This window comes from Peromyscus maniculatus, chromosome 3 (assembly GCF_049852395.1).
Source record: "Peromyscus maniculatus bairdii isolate BWxNUB_F1_BW_parent chromosome 3, HU_Pman_BW_mat_3.1, whole genome shotgun sequence".
Classification (NCBI taxonomy): Eukaryota; Metazoa; Chordata; class Mammalia; order Rodentia; family Cricetidae; genus Peromyscus; species Peromyscus maniculatus.
Window position 1 is genome coordinate 28965703 of NC_134854.1, and position 23648 is coordinate 28989350.

Here is a 23648-nt window from a genome sequence, read left to right on the forward strand (position 1 = left end):
TGTGCTCTGTAGCTTCTATTGCTCTGCAAGGAACTCAGAATGCTTATCAGAGGAACTATGCAGCCATACGCTAATTCAATTATGCCAGACTACTTGTAATTGCATTTACAGACCACAGAATGATTACCATATTAACAACATTTAGCTGGAGGAAAATGCACAGATGAACTTTGCAGTTGACCTGTCATTCTTTGAATTAAAAAATCAGCTGTACTGAATTAAAAAATCTCACTGTACCCGTGTCAGTGAGAACCTGAGGGTGACATGGCCTCTGTGAAGTGTCCTTCAGATATGCTTGCATCCTGAAACAGGGCATTTGGTTTTTTTGAGATATCAACAAATATTTTCCTTTCCTAATTTTGCATCTGTGGATGTTAATTGGTACTTTTCATGTTTATGTGAATATGAAATTTCCTTTATGCCTTTAAATACTTTGAAAGAATATTGCATTGAGTGATTTAGAGTAAATACATAACTAATTTGAAGTGATTAGTGGAAAGTTTTAATGAGAAATATAACTATTATTTTTAATATCAATGCTAATGCAAACTAACAGCATTAGCTGATGAGGGGGTTGCAGAGCAAGGTTGACCATAGCCCTGCAATAATGCCGTGTGAGGCTAGCTCTGTTTAGAAAATGCACAAGGAGGCCACTAAAAGAGAATGAGAAGTATTGGGTATAATACCTTTCCTTAGCTAAACTTGCCTTACTTACTAATAAAAGTAAAATTTAGTTTATTCTATGTAATGATAATGAATTCAGTACTACTGCATAAATGAATGAGATGTAGTAATGATTCACTTTATCTGAACAACATGAAAATATATTACAATTGTATTTATTACATTACTGAGTGCTCTATTATATTGATGAATATAATGCCAGTGACCAGTTTGACAGTATCAGGTTGACCTGGCCTAATAGAATTAAGGCCATGCATATTTAAATATTGTTTATAACATACACACATACACACACTTGCAAGCATGACATATATATACATATATGTGAACTGTGTTTTTCATATGTCAGGGAATCTTTGAACATGTTCTTCATATAGAAGAAATTAAAGTACCCATGTTTTATAAATTCAGAGTATTGTTTGTTTCCTCCTCCTCCTCCTTCTCCTCCTCCTCCTCCTTTTCCTTCTTTTTTGACAAAGTCTCCCTATGTAGCTTTGACTGGCCTGAACTCTGTGTAGACCAGGCTGACCTTGGACTCCCCAAGATCCACTTTTAAAGCTTTACGCAGATCCATAAGGACATCGTAACTCTTTATATTAAAACTTCTCTGCTGAGAGGTTTGGGTTTCATAAAAACATCTCATGTTTGCATCTCACTTTCCAAAGAATGAGCTGATTGTTGGTGTCTCACCTGTGCTATGAGCCATCTGGTTCTAAGGATCATTAATATTAATTAGTATCTTTTCCCATCAGCTGCACTTGGGAGCATATGTCGCTGTAGAAAGAGAAGCAGTTTGTCTTGTGTGGCAGGAAGGTTTGTAATGAAACTTGAATCATGGAGGACTTGTGACTTGATTTCTCCATGTTAAAATGTTTAAGGACTAAAACACATTTTTTATTTTTTAAAAATCTTCTTTGGCTACTTTGGAAGCAACTAGTTATTTGGCTTCCCAAATCTACTTGCATATTTTATTGTTTTCATTCTCATCAGACTAATCCTTCTTTAATGGTGCTGTGTGCATCTCTTGGGTAAGTTGTTTAATGGATCTAATCTGGGGCTGGGGAGAGAGCTTAGTTAGTGGAGTGCGTGAGTTCAGTCCCCAACACCCATGTGAGAAGCCTGGCCTGGTGGCCTGTGTTTACAATGGGACACAGAGACAGATCCCCAGCACTGGATGGCCATCCAGCAGCCTAGCCTAATTGTTGAGATCCAGGTCAGTGAGAGATCTTGTCTCCAAAAAAAAAAAAAAAGGTAGATAGAGCCAGTAGAATGATGCCCAAGGTTGTTGTTTGGCCTGCACACACACACACACACACACACACACCCCACACCACATACCACACATACAACACACTATACACACATACACAGACACACCACACGTATACCATACTACACACATCACACCACACATACACATCACCACACCACATATACAGCAAACACCATACACAGCACACCACATATAAACCAAACACCACACACACACACACCACACACACACCACACTACATACACACATACCACACCACACATACATCATACTACACACACCACACCACACATACACCAAACACCACATATAAACACACAACACATATACATACACCACATTCTTACACACATACATACACACACACATACCACACATACACAAACACACCACATAACACACACACCACATAACACACACACCACATAACACACACCACATAACACACACACCACATAACACACACACACACACACACACACACACACCCCACACCACATACCACACATACAACACACTATACACACATACACAGACACACCACACGTATACCATACTACACACATCACACCACACATACACATCACCACACCACATATACAGCAAACACCATACACAGCACACCACATATAAACCAAACACCACACACACACACACACACACACACACACACACCACACACACACCACACTACATACACACATACCACACCACACATACATCATACTACACACACCACACCACACATACACCAAACACCACATATAAACACACAACACATATACATACACCACATTCTTACACACATACATACACACACACATACCACACATACACAAACACACCACATAACACACACACCACATAACACACACACCACATAACACACACCACATAACACACACACCACATAACACACACACACACACACACACACACACACACACACACCTCTAATTTGGAGTGTTCCTTGTTCACAAATTTGGGGAGAATAAAACGCTTGTCCTGAAGAGGTTGGGAAGATTCTTCAATGTTGCATGACATCTCTGTTCTTGTGTAGTAACCAAAATTTCCCCTAAATGTAGCAGTCATACATTTTTATTAATGAGTCAGGAAATCAATGAATTTATTAGGATTTTAAATTTGCTTTTTATACTTGTTAAACTGGAAACTTAAAGTCAGTGTCTCTACTATAATGTTTCTTTGTTTATATTCTCTGAATTTTCTGCTACCTTTTTTGAAGGGAGTTGAGAGCCTTTAATGGATATAGTATTTATTTATTTATTTTTTGCTACTTAGGAAGACTTAGCTGGAGCAGCCACTGTTTTACAGATGGTAACAGAGGCAGAGGGATAAAGTAGCACATTAAAACATATCATGACATGATCCATAAAATGAATGTGGAAAAGGGAGCTATAAAGAGAAAATAATACTATTTATCATTCTCTTGAGGCATCTATGCTTAAAGCATTTTTCTTAGCATCCTTCTTCATACAAGATAATGTGTCTTCCACGAGCATGTTTGAGGAGAGCACTTGAGTGTTGTCAAGGCTCACTGTGCTTGGTCCTCACCGACTAGAAACTGTGGTGGAGTGCTGCCCGTGGTTCCGTTCTCTAGTTCAATAGACTTCCTACTACAGACGTTGTAAAGTACAAACAATACTTTCAAAAGTTTATTGGATGAAAGGAACAGTTATTGTCTCTTCTAAAATATTCTATTTAGTTATGGTGTTGATTTACAGTTCTATTTGTGCTAGAATACCTCCTTCTATCCCCCAGTGTTCATATTCCACTTTTGCTTTAGAACAGCTAACCCATTCGGTATTCTGGTTTCAAAGTGAGAGTAACCAGGTGTGGGCAGTTTTGTTTGGGTATAGCTGTTACCGCTACTTTTTGTGTTGTTTTGTGTGGATGAGGATAACAAAGGTGTTTAACTGACGACATGCATCAGGAGCAGAGGGTGCAATTGTCTTGAAGCTCAAAGCACATGGAAAAGGATTAGAAACTTCTGGAGACAATAGTTTAGCTACAGCTCTTGTTACTGAAAAAGGCTCAGAAACTACCGGTGTTTATGAATTATTGTGAGTGCACATGAAGTTTGCTCTATTCTTTTTGAAAAGTGACATTTTCTTTGATGATTACTGTGTGTAAAGTGTGGTAGGAAAGGCTGTGGCTGGAGGAAAGAAAGAGCAGTGATGGTCACAGATAAGCAAGAAGGGCTGGGGAGATGATGGCTCTGCCCTTGAAGGCGCGGCTCCCAACCGAAAGTACAAATAAGTGAGACAAAGTCAGTGTATTGAAGCTGTTGGCTAACCAGGGAAGTAAATGGATACAAGGACAGCAGTTGTTCACACTTGCCTTTTATTTTTGAGATTATAAATTAATTGCATTATTCCTCTCTTCCCTTTCTTCTCTCCAAATCCTCCCAAATACCCCTCCTTGCTCTCTTTCGAATTTGTGGCCTCTTTCCTTTTCATTGTTTGTTGTTACATGCATACATGTATATGTGTAGACATATGTATTTCAGGACATGACATGCTCGGTTGGTAAACTGTTACTCTTATGTGTGTGTTCAGGGTGACCATTTAGTAGTGGTTTACATTTTAAAGAGGGACTCATGATAAGGAGCATGCTGTCTGTATTGTAAGGGTATTTATGACTTAGGTTAAAAACTAGGGACTAAGGAGACGGCTCACTTGGTAAAGTGCTTGCCACACAAGCATGAGAACCCAAGTTTGGTTGTCCAGAACTCACATTAAAAAAAAAAAAAAAAAAAAAAAGCCAAGTGCAGGAGTCCACTCTTGTAATCTCAGAGATGGAGGAAGAAACAGGAGGGCACCTGGGGATGGCTGGCCAGCCAGCATAGCTCAGTCTACAACTTCAGGTTCAGTGAGAGGCTTGCTCTCAAAAAATAACCTGAGTGGGGGTTAGACTTAGAGAGAGGGCTCATCAGGTAAAGGCACTTACCCCTAAGCTTGCTGACTCGAGGTCAGTCCTCCAGACCCGCAATGTGGACGCAAAGAGTCGATTCCTGCAAGTTCTGTTATGACTTCCACATGTATGCGATGGCATGTGGGTGCACGCAGCAAAGGTGGACAGCGATTAAGAACATCAGATGTTGACCTTAGATCTTAATATGTTCATATGCAGACACACACACACACACACACACACACACACACACACACACACACACACACACACACACACACACACACACTGATTATTTTCCTACCGAATTTTTATTTTCTTGTTACTGTCTTAATGAAAGTGTCCTAAGTGTCCTCTTTTTCTCTCCCATTGTCACTGTTTTGGATTCTCTCAGTCCCTCCTCTGTTCTCCCACTGATTGTGTTTTTTAGTTTGTCAGTTAGCATCTTTGTTGTAAGGATGTTGCATGATTTGCTTTTAGTTTTAATTTTAAAAACTCTTTTTTTCCCCAGACACAGATAATGTACAAGTGGATAGAGCCGAAAATCTGCAGGGAGGACCTCATGGATGCTATCAGGCTGCCCCCTTCTGGAGAGAAGAAGGATTGTCCCCCCTGCAACCCAGGATTCTATAACAACGGATCTTCTTCTTGCCATCCCTGCCCTCCGGGGACATTTTCAGACGGAACAAAGGGTAGAGTGTCTATCATGAACTGCGCTTTTAGAAAAATAATATTAATAGACCTCTGATCAATTGATTTTCTGGAGCGGTCTTTAGAAGACACATTTTTTATTTCATTGGGAGGAAGAAGAGTTGAGAAATACTGATTATGGGGCTGTGAGATCGTGATTTATTTACCATCTAGTGAGAATCGTCCTACTGGCATTTTGTGTATGTGAGAAGTCTCCTTTAAAATAGTATATTTAATTATTCTTTGAAAATGACCCTATTTTATTAGCTAACTGTCGATAATAAGGATGATCATTCGTGTGTGTGTGTGTGTGTGTGTGTGTGTGTGTGTGTAAACATACAATGAAGCACTATGTAAACAAAACCACCAAATATATACACATGCATTGGTACTCTTCAAAACCACCAAATATATACACATGTGTTAATACTCTTCAAAACAACCAATACATACACATGCCTTGGTACTCTGTCTAGAAACATTTTCCAGATCATGTTTGAAGATGTTCCCAAGGGAATTGGTGGTATAACATCCTTCCCTCACATTTCTCTGCTAATTATGATTTAGAGGCACTTAGCACAGAGAGACCTGTCCAGATGTGGTCTAATGTGATGGTTACTCACCCATCTTCTGCAGAATGCAAGCCGTGTCCAGCAGGAACAGAGCCAGCTCTTGGGTTTGAGTATAAATGGTGGAATGTCCTTCCTGCCAACATGAAGACTTCCTGCTTCAATGTTGGGAATTCCAAGTGTGATGGAATGAACGGTGAGTTTGGACTCTGCCTTAGCTGTTGTGGTGGCAAAAACACCATTTGTGTTCAGACTTAGCTTTTTAAAAATATCAGGCGCATTTGTGAGGAAGTTTGTTTTATTTGGCTATGTGTACATCCTAACCCTTACATAAAAACCAAGCAACCAGTCAGATGGCCTTCCTAAAGTAGTAAAACTACAGCACTTCTCTCCTTCCCATGGTTTCACTTTCTTTAGTACCAGCTTTGTATAGCTAATAATAGTACGTAAATATCAAGTAGAAAATTCCAGAAACCAAGTTTTAAATAGCAAACTGTTCTAAGTACCGAATGAGACCTCCTTCCATTTTTTTTTCTTTCCAGCTGTGATGTGCATTATCCCTTTGTCTGATTTCATCTGCTTCCTGTCCATCAGTGACTTAGTAGTGTCTTGGTGTTTAGACTCAGTGCTCATGGTTCATAATATCTGTTCAAATGACTCCTAATAATACTCTCAAACCCTAAGTAACATGCCAAACAGAATTTATCAAGCCCACCGTCACTGGCTCACTCCCTAATCCTGCCCTCCCTCTCACCCTTCCAGCTGAAAATGCAAAAGTTCTTAACTTAGTAAAGAAAGAACAGACATTGTTTGCTGAACTTGCTAAAAATCTATGGTAAGAGAAAGCTTTTAGCCATTAAACTGTGAAAAAGGAAAAATCACGTCCCTGCCGTGATTGCTCTCACACCTCAAATGGCAGGAATTGAATGGCAGCATGTGGTAAGTGCTAAGATAGAAAAGGTATTAAATAGTAGGGCTTGCTGTGTTCACTGTGGGGCCTCAGAGTTTATCCCCTGAGGATAGATGTGTGCATGGGGGTTGGAAGGTGGACAGGCTGCTATATAAATCTTGCATTTTATGTAGTCACTTTTGAAGTGGATATTGAAGCTCACATTTAAAGTCACAAATACCAGAAGAGATGTAGTAAGGAAGGTAACAGCATCTACATCTTCTACTCCCTTAAAGAGTAGTATGTAGGCAGAGTTTTCATGGGGACCACAAGCTCCAAATAAACGCACTGAGGCTTATATTATTTACACATCCTCGGCTGATAGCTCAGTCTTATTACTAACTAGTGCTTGCAACTTAAATTATCCCATTTTCCTTATTTATGCTCTACCACATGGTAGTACTTTTATTAGCATGGCACATTCATCTCCTGCTCCCTCTGCATTTGGCTGCTGACTCCTCTCTCTACCCTTCTTCCTCCCAGCATTCTCCTAGTCTGCTCTCCTGCCTAACCTTATTCTGTTCAGCTATTGGCCAGTCATCTTCTTTATTAAACCAATGACAGTGACATATATTCACATAGTGTAGAGGAATATTCCACAGCAGTCATTGGTTACTTTAATCTGGTTCAGCTCTGTGCCCTGGTAAAAAGTTAAAGATTTCAAATTCCCGTTTCCTATGAAGCCTATGATTGTTTTCATAAGAGGCAGTTGAATCCCACTCACTGAAAACTTACAAATGTGGCAAGTTCTTTCAACAATACTTGTTGGTTGTATTTATTTTGAAATCTGACATTAGCAGCAGGTATTCTAAACAACAAGACTTAATAATGAAACCCATCCTTTAACTTTATCACCTCACTGTCATTTTTATCATCTTACTTTCTCCATATTATATTTGATCATTGTACCTAGGTCTATATACACAATTTTAAAATTGCATGTTTTGAATTAATAGCTCACCAGAACCGAATTGGGACATAGGAGATGAGATGTTCACATGAGTACAGAGATCAACAGAAAAAATAGAATATTTAATAATTTTGAGCTAATAGATGAGTAAAGATGAGTAAAAGTGTAGCTAGAGTTTTCCTGGTCCTGCCTGGCCCACAGTCAGGTCGAATCTCCCTCACCTGCCAGTCCCGTAGCTGCTCAGACCCAACCAAGTAAACACACAGAGACTTATATTGCTTATAAACTGTATGGCCATGGCAGGCTTCTTGCTAACTATTTCATATCTTAAAACAACCCATTTCTATTAATCTATAAGTTACCACATGGCTTGTGGCTTACCGGTATCTTTACATGTTGCTTGTCATGATGACAGCTGGCAGTGTCTCTCTGCCTCAGCCTTCCACTTCCCAGAATTCTCCTCTCTCCTTGTCCCGCCTATACTTCCTGCCTGGCTACTGGCCAATCAGTGTTTTATTTATAAACCAATCAGAGCAACACATTTAACATACAGAACATCCCACAGCACTTCCCCTTTTCTTTTTTTTTTTTTTTCCAAAAAGGAAGGTTTTAACTTTCACATAGTAAAATTACAGATAACAAAACAATTATCAAGCAAGAATTATAGTTAACACTGTTTAGTTTATTTATAATATCTAGTCTATTTGTATTTGGCAAAATTAAAGAAGATATCTTATCTATCCTATATTTGTGAGTCTAAGGTTTCATATCTAACTTAATCTTTTATCATAACTAAGGAAAATTGTATCTAGTCTTCAACTACATCAAAGACCTCAGAAGGATATAATATTACCTGAGAAATGGGAGAAGTACACAAGCAACTTTTGAGAGTCTTGTAACAGTAGACAGAGACAGCTGGCAGCCTGGACAGTCATCCAAAGTTCTTTTGTAAATTTGGGGCATCTGTCTTTAGCTCACAGGCCTAGAGTCTCTCAGTCACTTTTCTCTGTGTCCTGTACAATGTCTGGCAGTTTCCTCTGTGAGATAGGAACCCGAAGGGCCATTTTGTCAAGCAAAGTTTAGTGGTCACCTTCCCATGGGTCCTGCATGTCCAGTCAATCAAGCAGTCCAGGACAACAGTTTCTTGCCCAAATGGCTTTTTTTGCCAAGAAGATAAACTCCATATAGAGTGTCTTTGATGCCCATCCTCCTCTCTGAAGCAAATCCAGTGCTGCCAGGAGCAGACATGTCTCACTGTCCAGCAAGTCTAAATTTTTAAAACATTTTAAATGCCATATTCTGTAAGTCTTTGAAGTATTTGAAGATTACCTACCTAATTGAATTATGTCTATGTATACCTAGAAAACTTAACATAATTATAAGTCTGACTATCATAGAACACTAGTTGTTCTATTACAATTTAAATGAATTGTATAAACATAATACCTTAAACAAGAATAAAAATACACATACAGTATAACAAAATTAACTTTAAATTTGTATCAATAAACTAAAATCCATAGCAATGTAAAACATTTTAAACAAGTTGTTCTTTTAAAAGTAGGTTCATTAATCTATCCTTTCATCCTATCATATCTAAACTATCCCCTTTTCTTCTTTAAAAAGAGATTGCATTTATAATCAACCTGCTTTAAATAAAAATATTGGTTTTTCTCTGTCCCATACCAGAGGGCTCCTCTGATATGGGACACAAGAATCTCTCAACTGTTTTTTTTTTTTTTAGAAATATGCTTGGGTTTAGAGAAGGAGTGAGCCAATTCCATCTCCAAAGCCAGCTTGGTATATTTGGGAATTTGGGCGTAGCTTCTCTTACTACTTCTGCGGGGGAGCATTGTATCTTATGGGGACACAAAGAAAGTTTTAAGATTATAGAGTAGTCCATGAAGGTGTATCGTCTGAGCCAGTGGCCTTGAAATGGTTCTGGATGTTGGATCATCTGGGCCATGGTGTCATCAGAGACCTTTCAGGGGGTCTTGGCTGGTCAAACCTGATGTATCTTAATCTGGAACAAGTCCATAGCCTCTGGCTTTCTGTAGAAACAAAAGCAGAGCCTCCTTTCCAAGTCAACATGTCCATATATCCTTTAAAATATATATATATATTGGTTTAACTCATCTGCCTTTACAATCAAATATCTCTCTGCAGTTAAAAATATCAAAGACAATACAATCCAGATTCTCTGTGTAATATCCATCTTTATGTGGCTTGTTTAGAGAACAGGAAGGTGGAGAGGAGGAGATGCCAGACTGCCATCCAGGAAGCATCATATAAAGGCAGCCTGTCTCAAAAAACCAAAAACCAAAAAAAAAAAAAAAAAAAAAGAAAAAAAAAGGCAACAGGTAAAGCCACAGAACACGTGGCAACATATAGATTAACAGAAATGGGCTGAGTATAAGAGTAAGAGCTAGACAATGGTAGGCCTGAGCTAATGCCTGAGCAGTTTAAATAATATAAGTGCCTGTATGTTTATTTTTTAAGTGGGCAATAGGACTGCCTGGGCTTGGCGGGACCCAGAGAGAAAAACTCCAGCTACATGAAAGACCATGACCTGATGTATATTAAATACAAAATATTCCTTATTGCTCAATAATACCACCTTTAGGAATTTATCCCCTGAGAGAAGAGGAAACACTATAGTAGTTACTTCTCTATAAGAGCTGATATTCCTCAGATGTGTCTTATGATTACATTTCAAGTCAGAAATTTAAGAACAATTAGGAAAATAAGACTGGGAAAACAAGAGTTTTGAGTGAATCCACAGAAGGACTTGTACATGTGTGTGCTCATTCACTAGAACAGATATCAATAACTTCTATAGAAGACTCTCAAACCAATACTTGACTCACTCACTACCAATTTACTCATAAGCTGTAAAGAAAAAGAAAAATACAAAGATAAAAAACAGTGTGTAACTTTGTGATCTGGAGTCTCTGTGCTATTCTTGTAATGAACAGCACACAACAGGGTCAGGTGGAACGTCATGGGGCAGCTTGGCTGAGGAGGGTGTTACCCTCCTGGCTGCAGAGTTACAGCGCGTATGTTCAGACTGAGTTGGATAAGTGGTTGGAGAGGTTTCATATTCCTGAAGTCTGAATTTAACAAAGTTGCATATTAGGGATGAAGAGCAAATTTTTGCATGTTGGATTTGTGCCTGTGAGAAATTAAAAGTTGGAGACAATTTGATTGTTGGTGAATGGATTCATTGGGCATCATGTATAAAAACACAAATGGAAATAATCTCACTTTCCAGCAATGGAATAATGTTTACCAACATAAGGTAGCTCAATTGAATAAAATATTATGTGTGTCATCATTATACTGAAACAGTATGCTGAAAAAATTTGAAAATAAATTTCCAGAATTTTTAATTTTTGTTTTCTTCTGACTCAGTAATGCTATTTCTTGGGATCTATACCAATAAGACCATGTGATATGAAGAAGGAAGTTGCATGCAAAGATGTTAATTTTAATGTTTCCTATATGAATGAAAAGCAGGAGAAAGCACATTTTCAACAATGGGGATATACTTAGATAAAGTTAGATGTAAAATGATTTGTATTGGAGAAATGTTGGTGATATGACTATAAAAAAATCAAAGCTAATGGTAAGTAAAAAAAAAAAAAAAAAAAAAACAAAAAACAAAAAAACAAACCTATGTATCTTGGTCAGGACAGACCAAAAATGAGGGGAGTTGGTGGACTCTGCACTGGGCAATATTGAAACACACGAGGCATTTGTTTCTACTTGAAGCATAGTAACCCCTGCACACAATCCACTTGCTGCCGCTGCTTCCTTGGCCTTCTCTCACATTCTGTACTTCTTCATGGTATTCATAGGTTTGAAGAGATGTTCTTAGAAACATAACCACAGTCTTTCCCCTCTTGGCATTTGCTTGTTCTGCATGGGGTGCCTTGGTCCTCCTTACCATTGTCACAGAGTTATTGTCTAAACCTAAATTTCTTCTATTATTACCCACACCCTCATCTCACTGGGCCACAGGGTTTCATGGTTACTCAGCTCTTAGAATTAAAAGTTGATAACTGCCTTTCTTTGTTTTCAATCATGAGAACCTTTAGGCAGCAGAATTATCAACATTTCTCTAATAGATGAATACACATTATTTTATTATGTTTTAGTAGTGTGTATTCAACATGCTAATTTACTTTAAATTATTGTATTTGAAAATTGCCAGGCTGCCAAGCTGACTGGTATGAATGCCTGTACTTCATCTCTTGAAGTAGTAGATAACATTTGGAGATGTATCAATGCTAAGTATTGCCCTTAGATAATAAGCTTGCTTCATGCTATATGTGAATTTATCACTTTTACTCATTTTTTTTTTTTTTGGTTTTTCGAGACAGGGTTTCTCTGTGTAGCTTTGTGCCTTTCCTGGATCTCGCTCTGTAGACTAGGCTGGCCTTGAACTCACAAAGATCCATCTGGCTCTGCCTCCCGAGTGCTGGGATTAAAGGCATGCACCACCACCACCCGGCTTTTTTTTTTTTTAAGATTTATTTATTATGTATATAGTGTTCTGTTTGTATGTAAGTCTGCACACCAGAAGAGGGTACCAGATCTCATAGATGGTTGTGAGCCACCATGTGGTTGCTGGGAATTGAACTCAGAACCTCTGGAAGAGCAGTCAGTGCTCTTAACCTCTGAGCCATCTCTCCAGCCCCACTTTTACTCATTTTAAAGTAGTTGCCTTGGCTTATGGTATGTTGGTTGGTTGTTCCTGTGCAGAGGACATGGCTCATGTGACTTCTTGTGCACAGACCTATCACCCTCCGTGTTGGCACTTGTTAGCATGTGTGTGCCTCACATCTCCTACTCCTCAGGAGGGAGACCCAGCTACTATTCCATGTATGCCATACTTACTGACATTTAGTAAAAGTTAAATTGTGAAACAAAATACAGTAAACTGGAAAGAACTCCTGACCCTAAATCTTTAGTAATTTTAAGTTTTGGTTTTCCATTGGCTGTCAGCAGAGTGGGAAGGTGTCTATTCCCACACAAAGTGTCCATTTTAGTGTGTTAGAGTAGATAAATGCCACCTGTTCCAGTTTGGAAAGTTCACTGAGAAAACTGTCACCTTGCCTCACATTGAATAACTTGTATACAAAGTAGTACAGTCAGAATGTCTTTGTGGGTATCTAGAAGTGAACTTTTGCATCCAGTCTACAATTGATATTTAAAAATATGGGATTTTCTAGAATATTTCTAACTTTGAGCTTAGTATGTATTTGCCTTATTTTAACATTTTTGTTATTAATGAAATTTTACTAATAAAATGTCTTTTATCATTTTCAGGTTGGGAGGTAGCTGGAGATCACATCCAGAGTGGAGCTGGAGGCTCTGACAATGACTACCTCATCTTAACCTTGCACATCCCAGGATTTAAGTAAGGGGCGCATGTCCTTTCTATGGGAATCTTTACTTCCTCTATAGAAATAGCAGAGTAGGACTGGTTATATGGAGTGTTTTTGTTATCAAATAAACAAAAGTGTGTCAGAGAATGATATATGATATTTAGGAATCTATAGAACTGGTCACTAATAATTTATAAATGCCAGTCATGTATGTTCCTTAGATAAAGCTGAAATGTTTTAACAGCATTACAACCAAACCTGTAATAAACATAATTCGTTGATCCTTAACAGAGAAGACTTAGTCAAAGTCATTCATTTGTAGGAGTGCTAACAAGTGCCAACACTGAGAGGTGATAGGTCTGTACACAAGAAGTCACATGAGACATGTCCTTTGCCCAGGGACAACCAACATACCATAAGTTAAGACAACCACTTTAAAATGAGTAAAAGTGATAAATCCACATTTGCTATTGTGTCATTTAATTGTCTATTATTTTTCTCAACTCTATCTGTAAGTTAGTATGTTACACATTTATTTATGTCTTTGCTTTAGTCCCACATATTGAGATTTTCCAGTGTGAGTCTCTTCCTTCCTTTAAAAGCAGGAGAGTCAAGCATATCATGATGGCTTTGAGCAAGGGTATGGACATACAGACTGAGAAAGGAAGGATCTGTGCTTCCTCAAGAAGCAGTCGATTAGTTAACAAACAAGCTGGATTTTCAGTTTAGTGAGAACACATGATTTAATTTTATTTCAAACTGTATTCAGAATATATTATTGATATTGCAATTTCGATCTGTCATGTAGACCACCAACTTCTATGACTGGAGCCACGGGTTCTGAGCTAGGAAGAATAACATTTGTCTTTGAGACCCTCTGCTCAGCAGACTGTGTTCTGTACTTCATGGTGGTAAGTGATTGAAGGCAGATTTCAACATTTACTTTTCTCTTTCAAGTTTGAATTTATTTATATAAGTTGGGATAAAAACCATTTTCTTGCCTTTCTGAGAACTTTCTAAAATATTTTTTTAAATACCTAAAGAAATGACTAAGAATTGTACAATAAGGTTCACCAAGTGTTTATTCCTCATGGTACGGCATCTAACCTCGTAATCCAGATGTCCCATCCTCCCAAGGATGCCACCATGCCAAGCTTACATGTTATAAATCATTGCAGAGATATGGCTTAGAGAAGAGTTTTTGATAGCTTCTTTCAGTCTTTATGTGATTGGTTTTCTCATAGGAGTTGTGAGTTATCAAATTAAATCACAAATAATATGATATCAAATAACCTTTTACAATGTAAAGTTACATTATTTATAATAAGGTAATACATTTTACTTCCTATAATCACAACAATGTTTAATGAAACACTATCTATATGTTATGAACTTGATTTTATAAATGGCAAGTATGATAATTTGGTTATTTGGTAATAAGGTTTCTGTAATATATGGAAATCATTTTTCCATATTGTTATCTATGGTGTGAACCCAAGATGTATCTCCTGTTGGCATATTTGTTGCTTAATAATATTTTTGATCCTTACGTCCATATTATAGAAAGAGACAGATTTTGAAGCCATGCCAATCTATCTCCACCATCCCAAATAACTAATGGAAATGAGTTATTTATGAAGAGTTCTACAGGAAAGCTTACAACCTCAGACTTTACCTTCATTTTCAACTTAAATAAATATATATGATTATATTAGTCATTGTATTTGCTTTCAAGGCACGTTAATGGTGGCATGTTGGTGGGGATAGTTCAAATCTGCATGATTATTTTCTGAAATTTAGCTAAGAAAATCAGAAGTAAAATAGTTTATAAATGAAATTTCATGGGCCTCAGATACAATTCAGAGACTATTTAATGAGCATGGGATGACACTGGTTATCCTTTACTCAGATGAACCTGCAGCAAGTACAAATCAGGGTTAGACTCCCCCAAGGAAGAAGGCACAAATGGGAATGTAGTTGGTTGTTTTTGCTCTTTTAGGGGGCCTGCCACCCAGCTCCCAAGTGATAACACACAGAAGCTTATTCTTAATTTTAAATGCCCGGCCTTAGCTTGGCTTGTTTCTTGCCAGTTTTCCTTAACTTTAAATTATCCGATCTGCCTTTTGCCTCTGCACTTTTACCTTTTTCTACTTCTGTAAATCTTACTCTTATTCCATGGCTTGCTGTTTAGCTGGGTGGCTGGCCCCAACACCCACCTCTCCTTGTTCTCTTGCTCTTTCTTCTCCTTTCAGATTTCTCCTTCTATATATTCTATCTCCTGCCATCCCCACCTATCCTTCTTCCTGCCTTGCTATTGGGTGTTCATCTCTTTATTATACCATCAGGTTTAGACAGGCAAAGTAACACAGCTTCACAGAGTTAAACAAATGTAACATAAACAAAAGTAGTTCACCTTTAAATAATATTCTACAACATGGGAAGCTTTATATTTAGTGCGGATCCTAGATGTTTTCCATGAGGAGTCCGAGGAACTCTCTCTTCTAAGAAATGTTTTCCAAGTGTTTGTCTTAAACATACTGTGATTTTAGATTTCTTTCTCATCTTGTTGACAGTATGCTTGTGGGAGTTTTGAGAGTTGTGTGGTTAAAACAGGTAGTGTGTGAAAGAAATAGTCATGAATCCTACACAGCTTTCTCCAAATAAAACTACATATTTATAATAGATGTGTATTTGTGCTAGTACTGAGTTTATGCTTTATTTGTAAATATTTCCATACTGTTTTAGGATATAAATAGAAAAAGTACCAATGTGGTGGAATCATGGGGAGGAACCAAAGAAAAGCAAGCATATACCCACATCATCTTCAAGAATGCAACATTTACATTTACGTGGGCATTCCAGAGAACTAATCAAGGTCAAGATGTAAGTTCCAACCATTTTATTACTCTTCAACCCCCCATTGGGTGTGATCGTCATTCAGAGCATATTGACCTCTTCTGGAGACACTGAAGGTTGTAAATGGAAGCATCATGTGCTTCATACATGGCATTATGAGATAAGAAAGGGCATGTGTAGTCTACATAAGTTGATATGAGCTCCATTGAGGTCATCACAAACTGTGTGCTGCATTCTCTATGCAAATACACTCTGACCTGTATAGAGGGGACTATAAATCCTTTAAAGGTACAACACAAGCCCTTTGTAAGTGCACTGTGAGTGGTAAACTTGCATCAAGAGCTTCATACACGGCATTATGAACTCTATAGAAGGAAATATGAGGTCGAAGAATGAAAACATGATATCCATGTAGATCATTATAACCTGTACATCGGATACTATGAAATCTATACAGGGAATGGAGAACTTTGAAGGTGCACAAGAGATTCACATATATGTCACGATACAGAACAATATGATCCCATAATTTTTTATTTCTTTTAAAACACAAAGATGACGCCCACTTGTGATATATACAAACTGTCACTCAAATTGGAGGAGACATTTCTTGAAGTCTATCATCAGGTTATATTGTGAATAGGTAAAAAATGACAATTTAAGTTTTTTTCGAGAGTACACATGTATGAAATGGATAGGATGACAAGAAATCTTTGATTTATTCTGAGCTATGAGCAAACAGAGTTGTTGAAGCTTAAGAGAAAATTCAATTTTGTTTTTATTTAGAACTTTGTTTTTAAATCTTTTTGAGGCTGAGAAAGTTCATAACTCTATTCTCCTTCATCGAACTCTCTAATATTCATTTAAGGGTCATGAACTAGTGAGGGTTTATGTTTTTCATTATGATAATATCTCCTTTTAGAGAGAATGCATTTGTATATCAGCTGGTAGAACAGAGATAACCACTGCCTTTCTTTGATTTTCATTGCCAACATAGACCTAATCCCCTCTATAAACATTCTATTACGTATTTCAATACTAGTTGGCCTGTTACTAATTTATTTTTAGAGTGTGCGTGCGTGTGCGTGTGCGTGTGCGTGTGCGTGTGCGTATGTGTGTGTGTGTGTCAGTGTGCAGTATACACATGGGTGTATACTACCTTTGCCTGTTTTTGTATGTTCAAATGTAGATCAGAAGTCAGCACTAGAAGCCATCTAATTATTCTCAACGTTATTATTATTATTATTATTATTATTATTATTATTATTATTATTATTTTGAGATAGGGTCTCTCACAGAACCTAGGGCCAGCTATTTTGGCTAGACTAGCAGGCCAGACAGCCCCCAGGATATCTGTTTCTGCCGCACTCCACCCCTGACACTGGGGTTAGACGCCTATGGTGCCATGCCCAGTTTTTATGTGGCTGCTAGGCAGCCACACTCAGGTCCTGATGCTTGTTCATCAAGCGCTTTGCCGCTGAGCCGTCTCCCTCACCCCAGGCCTATTACTTGTTGTGTATCTGCACAGATTGACTGTACAAATGAAAACAAGGTCATTCTTCACTTAGAGTATCTTCAGTGCTGTGTTGGCACGTATAGTGCATTTTCTCTTTTCTGGTCAGATTTTCAGTGGGAACCCAGCCCCCAGATTTTCCTTTAGGTATCAGTTTTTCTTTAGGCATTGTTACTAGTTGTTCAGGATATGATCATAAGAGGATGAACACCGGTGGAACTCCACCTCCTCCTCTTCGTCTTTTCATCTTGGTCCAGAAGATAAGCATTAAGCAGTCAGGTGTGACATTGTACACTAGGGTGGGAAAAACCAGACCTTACTTAATCTTATACCATGAGAGGAAAAGCACAGCAGGATTCAGGATCTTTTGACATTTGCTCTTTTGATACGCTTTTGTTAGAGATTAGAATGCATCACTTAGGGGAAGGGCTGGAGAGGGAAGGGGAGGTGCCGAGAAGTGTCATGAGTCCATCTGCTTCACAGTGGATGAGTGAGGAAGAGCGGTCCTCACCTTCCAGGACTTCCCACCCTGCCAGACTTCAGCATTTGACCACATCATGAGATGAGTGAGCTGAGGTGAGATGTAAAGCTCTTCTGTGCCTGTGCCAGTTATGACGTACCTGCTGTCAACTGCAGCAACACATCCGGAATTCCATGGTTGTACAAAGTAGCTCCTAGTGTCAAGATTTAAGGGCTCTTTATTTAGAAGGATAAACTGGGGTTGTGGCAATCCACTGTCATTCACAAGGTTTGGAGCATTCTGTTTATTTGGGTGATGTCAGCATAAACACAACTTGGTTGTACAGTGGCACTCCAAGGCAGATGTCATTCTTTCTGCTCTCTTTCTAGAACAGACGTTTCATCAATGATGTGGTGAAGATTTATTCTATCACAGCCACTAATGCAGTGGATGGGGTGGCATCCTCATGCCGTGCCTGTGCCCTTGGTTCTGAGCAGTCGGGCTCATCATGTGTACCCTGCCCCCCAGGCCACTACATCGAGAAAGAAACCAACCAGTGCAAGGAGTGCCCCGCTGACACCTACCTGTCCATCCATCAGGTCTATGGCAAGGAGGCTTGCATACCCTGTGGCCCTGGAAGTAAAAGCACCCAGGTAAGTCTGCGTTGCGGCTATCTCCCAAAGCCATTCTTGGCAAAAACAAACAAACAAACAAACAAACAAACAAACAAACAAACAAAAAAAAACAACAACCCTGAAGACTTCTTTTGGGCCACCAACCAGCTCCCAAATCATGACACAGAAACTTATTATTAGTTTTGAATGCTTAGTCTTAGCTTGGCTCTTACTTGAATCTGTTTCTTTTTATCTACATTTTGCCTTGAGACTTTTTTCCTTCCTTCCTTCCTTCCTTCCTTCCTTCCTTCCTTCCTTCCTTCCTTCCTTCCTTCCTTCCTTCCTTCCTATATATCTTACTTTCCTGCTGTCTCCATGTCTGGCTGGTGGCTGCCTGACTTCTACTCCAGGCATGTTCCTCTCTTTCTTTCTTATTCTCTTCTTTCTTCTTCCCTTCTTTTCTTCTCCAGCCTAGATTTCTCCTCCTATTCATTCTCTCTGCCTGCCAGCCCTGCCTATCCTTTCTCTGCCTCGCTATCAACCGTTCAGCTCTTTATTAGACCAATCAGGTGCCTTAGGCAGGCAAGGTGAAACAAATGCAACACATCTTTACATAGTTAAACAAATGCAACATACAAAGTGAAACAAATGTAACACATCTTTGTGGAGTCAAAATAATTTTCCACAATAGACTTCCTGTCTGTGGTTGTCTGGGGGTAAGGTGGGGAGTATATGGAATTGCTATTGACTCTGGAAAAATGCTTTTTGATTCTCTTTCCTGTTTTCTCTTCTCTTAAATTAGGTGGGCACTGAATATATACTATGCAAATGCTAGTTGCTAGTGACAAAATATGAGAATAAGTGTTCAAATAAGAATGTTTTCAAAAATTTAAAAATTGTTATCTTGTGCACTTCCAAGATAGAAGATCAAGCACTCTCGTATGCAGGTGTAGGAGCTCTGTGGGAGGCAGCACACATAGCACAGCATCATCAGTGTGAAGAAACCAGCAGTGTAGGTCAGGGCAAGGGATCTGTGAAAACTGGCCCAACAGGAATTTGTTACTATTTCTTAAAAATATCTTCCTATAAGAAGTTAATCTGAGAAGATATCCCTGATTAAAAACAAATCTTGACTCTTCTGAACTTTTTGAACTTTTAGGAATCCTCTACATTAGTATGACAAAATATAACTAAGACAAAAATTGCTGAAAGATTTTTATGCCTAGAACGTTTAGGGAACATTTTTTTTTCATAGCAGTTAATAGTTTCTTTCCTGAAATACTGTTTGGTTTTTTTGTCTGTAAGGATCACTCCACTTGCTACAGCGACTGCTTCTTCTCCTACGAAAAGGAGAACCAGAGTCTGCACTATGACTTCCGCAACCTCAGCAGTGTGGGCTCACTAATGAATGGCCCCAGCTTCACCTCCAAGGGAACCAAATACTTCCATTTCTTCAATATCAGTTTATGTGGGCATGAGGTGAGTTCTGGATGTCCGGGTGGGATGGATCTGTACTTCAGTTTTAAGATATGTTCTGGGTTAAATGACTAATAACATCTCCATGGCAATCAACAATTAATGCCATGTATGGAGATTTCTTTGAAATTCTGCTACTTCCTATCATAATAAAAGCCTTCTCTACCAGGGCAGTCTCATCAGGTTCTTAGATTGTCAAGGAGTCTTATCCAATCAGCTGAGCTCCAAGCCTTATAAGTATGTCTTAAATACATTGAGTCCTTCCCTCTCTTCTCTCTTCCTGGAAGCGGGAAGGGATAAAAGTGGTTAAGTGTGTTGATCTCATTCTTTTTTTAAATATAGGTAGGGTATTATGGTTTGAGAAAGCTTATTGTATTAGGATCCTCTCAGGATAGAAAAATAATACACACACACACACACACACACACACACACACACACACACACAGAGAGAGAGAGAGAGAGAGAGAGAGAGAGAGATGTATGTGAGAAATTGATGCATATAATTGTGGGGCCTGAAAAGTCCTATGATAGGCGATCTGGAAATGAGATACCTTGGTGGGATGCTTCTCGTGTGGCTGAACCCAAGTCTAAAAGCTTCAGAATAAGATATAGCTGAAAACAGAACTGTTTCTCTTTCCTGGGGCCCCAAGATCAGAGAGCCTGATGTCCTAATGTCTGTGGTAGGAGGAGAGTGAGGCAGGCTCAGGAAGAAGGGAGTCTTGCCTCTGCCTCTGGGTCCAGCCAGTTGAATGACACCTGCTCCCACTCAAGGTGGGTCTTCCCTCCCTCAGGCAAGCAGTTCACATGCCAGTCTCCTATGAAATGACCTCCCAATTCTCCCCCAAATGCTAGTTCTCAGCATTCCTTAATCTGGCTGTGTTGATGTATAACATGAATTCTGGTCATGTTTTTAGGAGGGGGGCGGGAAACTACTAGCAGGATTTCTGTCCAAATTCAAAAGGAGATATACAGGGTCAAAGGTTAAAGTAGCCTTTCCTGATGAACATGCGATTTATTTGGTGGGATGGAAGAAGTAGAACTGTGTTACTGTTAAGGGGATTTATGTCAGTGTGTGCCGTATTTCACTGCTGTGTGAGGTTGTAGTTTGGGGGTGGGGAGAATGCATAGCATATATACCATTGACCATGGCAAATATGTCATATGTAATAAAACATTTCTCCCATATCTCTTTTATATTGACTCCTATATATATAGTCATAATCATTATGACATGCTGGGACAAACTTGTTGAAATGAAATGAAAAAGACCTGGTTACCATAGAAGTCTTTAAATGAGATATTTATAAATTTTGTTATCTGAATGTGCTGGCTAATGTCAAATGGACAAAAACTTGAGTCATTTGAGAAGAGGGACTCTCAATTGAGATTGCCCTATAAGCAAGTCTCTCAAGCATTTTCTTGGCTAATGGTTGGTTCAGGAGGGCTCAACCCCGATTGAGTAGTACTGGTTCTATAGGGTAGCATACTGAGCAAGCCATGGGGAGCAAGCCAGTAAGCAGCTCTTCTCCATGGCCTCTGCTTCAGTTCCTGCTTCTAAGAAAATGATCTGCTCTGTTCCTGCTCTGACTTCACTAGGGGATGGACAACAGGCTTTAAGCTGAAAGAAACTCCCCGATTTGCTTTTGGTCATGGCATTTTACCACAGCAATAGGACCCTAACTAAGACAATGCACTTGTCATGACCTGACTTCATAGGTGGCGATTCAGCACTCACTGGGTTGCTTGGGCACTCTTCACTCAATGAAGGCATGTATATTAAACACCTTTATATGAAGCAGTGAATGAGATTAATTCCTTTGTCTATTGTATTTTTTTCAGTCCTATTTTTGTATTACTACTGTGTATTCCTTCTATCCTATTTAACATCTTCTCGCTCCCATTTTGTTTTCTTTTTGATGAGTTTGCTATGTAGCCCAGGCTGGCCTAGAACTCACTATATAGCCCAGTCTAGCCTTAAATTCATGAGAATGCTGCAGATATGAGCCAGGCCCAACATGTTTGTTGTTCTCACGTGTTTTCTCTTAGGCTCTGCCATTTCCTCCTTTTTTCCCCGAGTACTTTCTCTCAGCTATTTTCTTGGTTACAATAATTTAGTGAAAATATAATTTTCCTGTTTTGTGATGAGAAAGCCTTGTGGAGGGAGAAAATTTATATGTTAGAATTGCTAGTTGCATTATGAAAGAGAACTATTTATGTTCCTTGTCTGTTGTATATACTCTCAGGTCAATAAAATAGCTTTCCAATTGACTTTTTACATTTATTTGTAGAAAGTGTGGAGCAAGCTATAGTTCTTCGCAGTGGCCTGAAGTATATTTAGCCATTATAGAAACACAGCCAGCTTCTTATTGAAGAGTTAACTTCTTGTATTCTCTCAAATTATTTTGTAAACAGATATACCTCTGTGTCCAAGAGTAGGTGACTAAGACATCTGCAGTGACCAAGAGTCTGTAATGCAGATGCCCTAGGATGCTGTAGCAATATGGCTTTTAGGCCTTCTTCAACCACACCTAGAATCATGAAGGAGAAGGGAGAGGGAGTTTCTTCCTTGGCATCCAGATCTTCATCAGCAGTTTGCTGTATCCCTCGAATGCCTTGTTAAACTATGAAGTAAACATTTCTTAGATGATATTTATTTTCTGGAGTTATATGGCTTTCATCCAAAACAAATGATGCTTGTAGTGGGAGTACCTGTGGGTCTGGAATAACCTCATTAACTCCCACCCTTGACTGAAGACTGGAAATTCCTTGAGACTGATGCCTGGGCACCACCCAGAACAATTAAATGGGGATCCCTGTGCTGAGGAGAAAGCAACTCCTGTGATGATACTCACAAGCTAACTGAGATTCGGGTTAAAGACTGACTCCATGAACCTTCTGCTTGTGACTTTGCTTTCCTAGGGGAGAAAGATGGCTCTCTGTACCAACAACATCTCAGACTTCACAGTGAAGGAAGTGATGACAGGCTCAGATGACTACACCAATTTGCTTGGAGCATTTGTATGCCAGTCAACTATTATTCCTTCTGAAAGCAAGGGCTTCAGAGCAGCCTTGTCATCTCAGTCTATCATTCTGGCAGACACATTTTTAGGTAAGTTTCCTTTGGTTAATACAAGCATGCATATGCTTATTCTTATTTTATGGTAACAATAACTTGTCACCATGCTGGTGTTCATCACACAACATTAAAGCCTGCCGACTAATAAACTATCATTTTGAAAAATGTCTAAAATTCCCATGAGAGTGAGGTCTATTGGTCAATCTTAGAGTACAAGAAGGTTCTGGATTTCTGTATGAAATCCTATGTAATATA

At 38.8% G+C, this 23648-nt stretch overlaps 1 protein-coding gene across 4 annotated transcripts in view; it reads left to right on the top strand.

The window, feature by feature from the left end:
• Elapor2 (endosome-lysosome associated apoptosis and autophagy regulator family member 2) overlaps positions 1-23648 on the top strand; it is a 173533-nt gene that overhangs the window by 117993 nt on the left and 31892 nt on the right. For 3 of the 4 annotated variants that reach the window (XM_042272701.2, XM_042272703.2, XM_042272704.2), the window contains 8 exons: positions 5400-5580; positions 6215-6343; positions 13338-13428; positions 14205-14307; positions 16142-16279; positions 18615-18878; positions 20145-20318; positions 23237-23426. In XM_042272701.2, coding sequence (XP_042128635.2) covers positions 5400-5580; positions 6215-6343; positions 13338-13428; positions 14205-14307; positions 16142-16279; positions 18615-18878; positions 20145-20318; positions 23237-23426 — 1270 coding nt within the window. The remainder of the gene's footprint in view (positions 1-5399; positions 5581-6214; positions 6344-13337; positions 13429-14204; positions 14308-16141; positions 16280-18614; positions 18879-20144; positions 20319-23236; positions 23427-23648) is intronic. The other variant, XR_013049719.1, reaches the window with a different exon arrangement.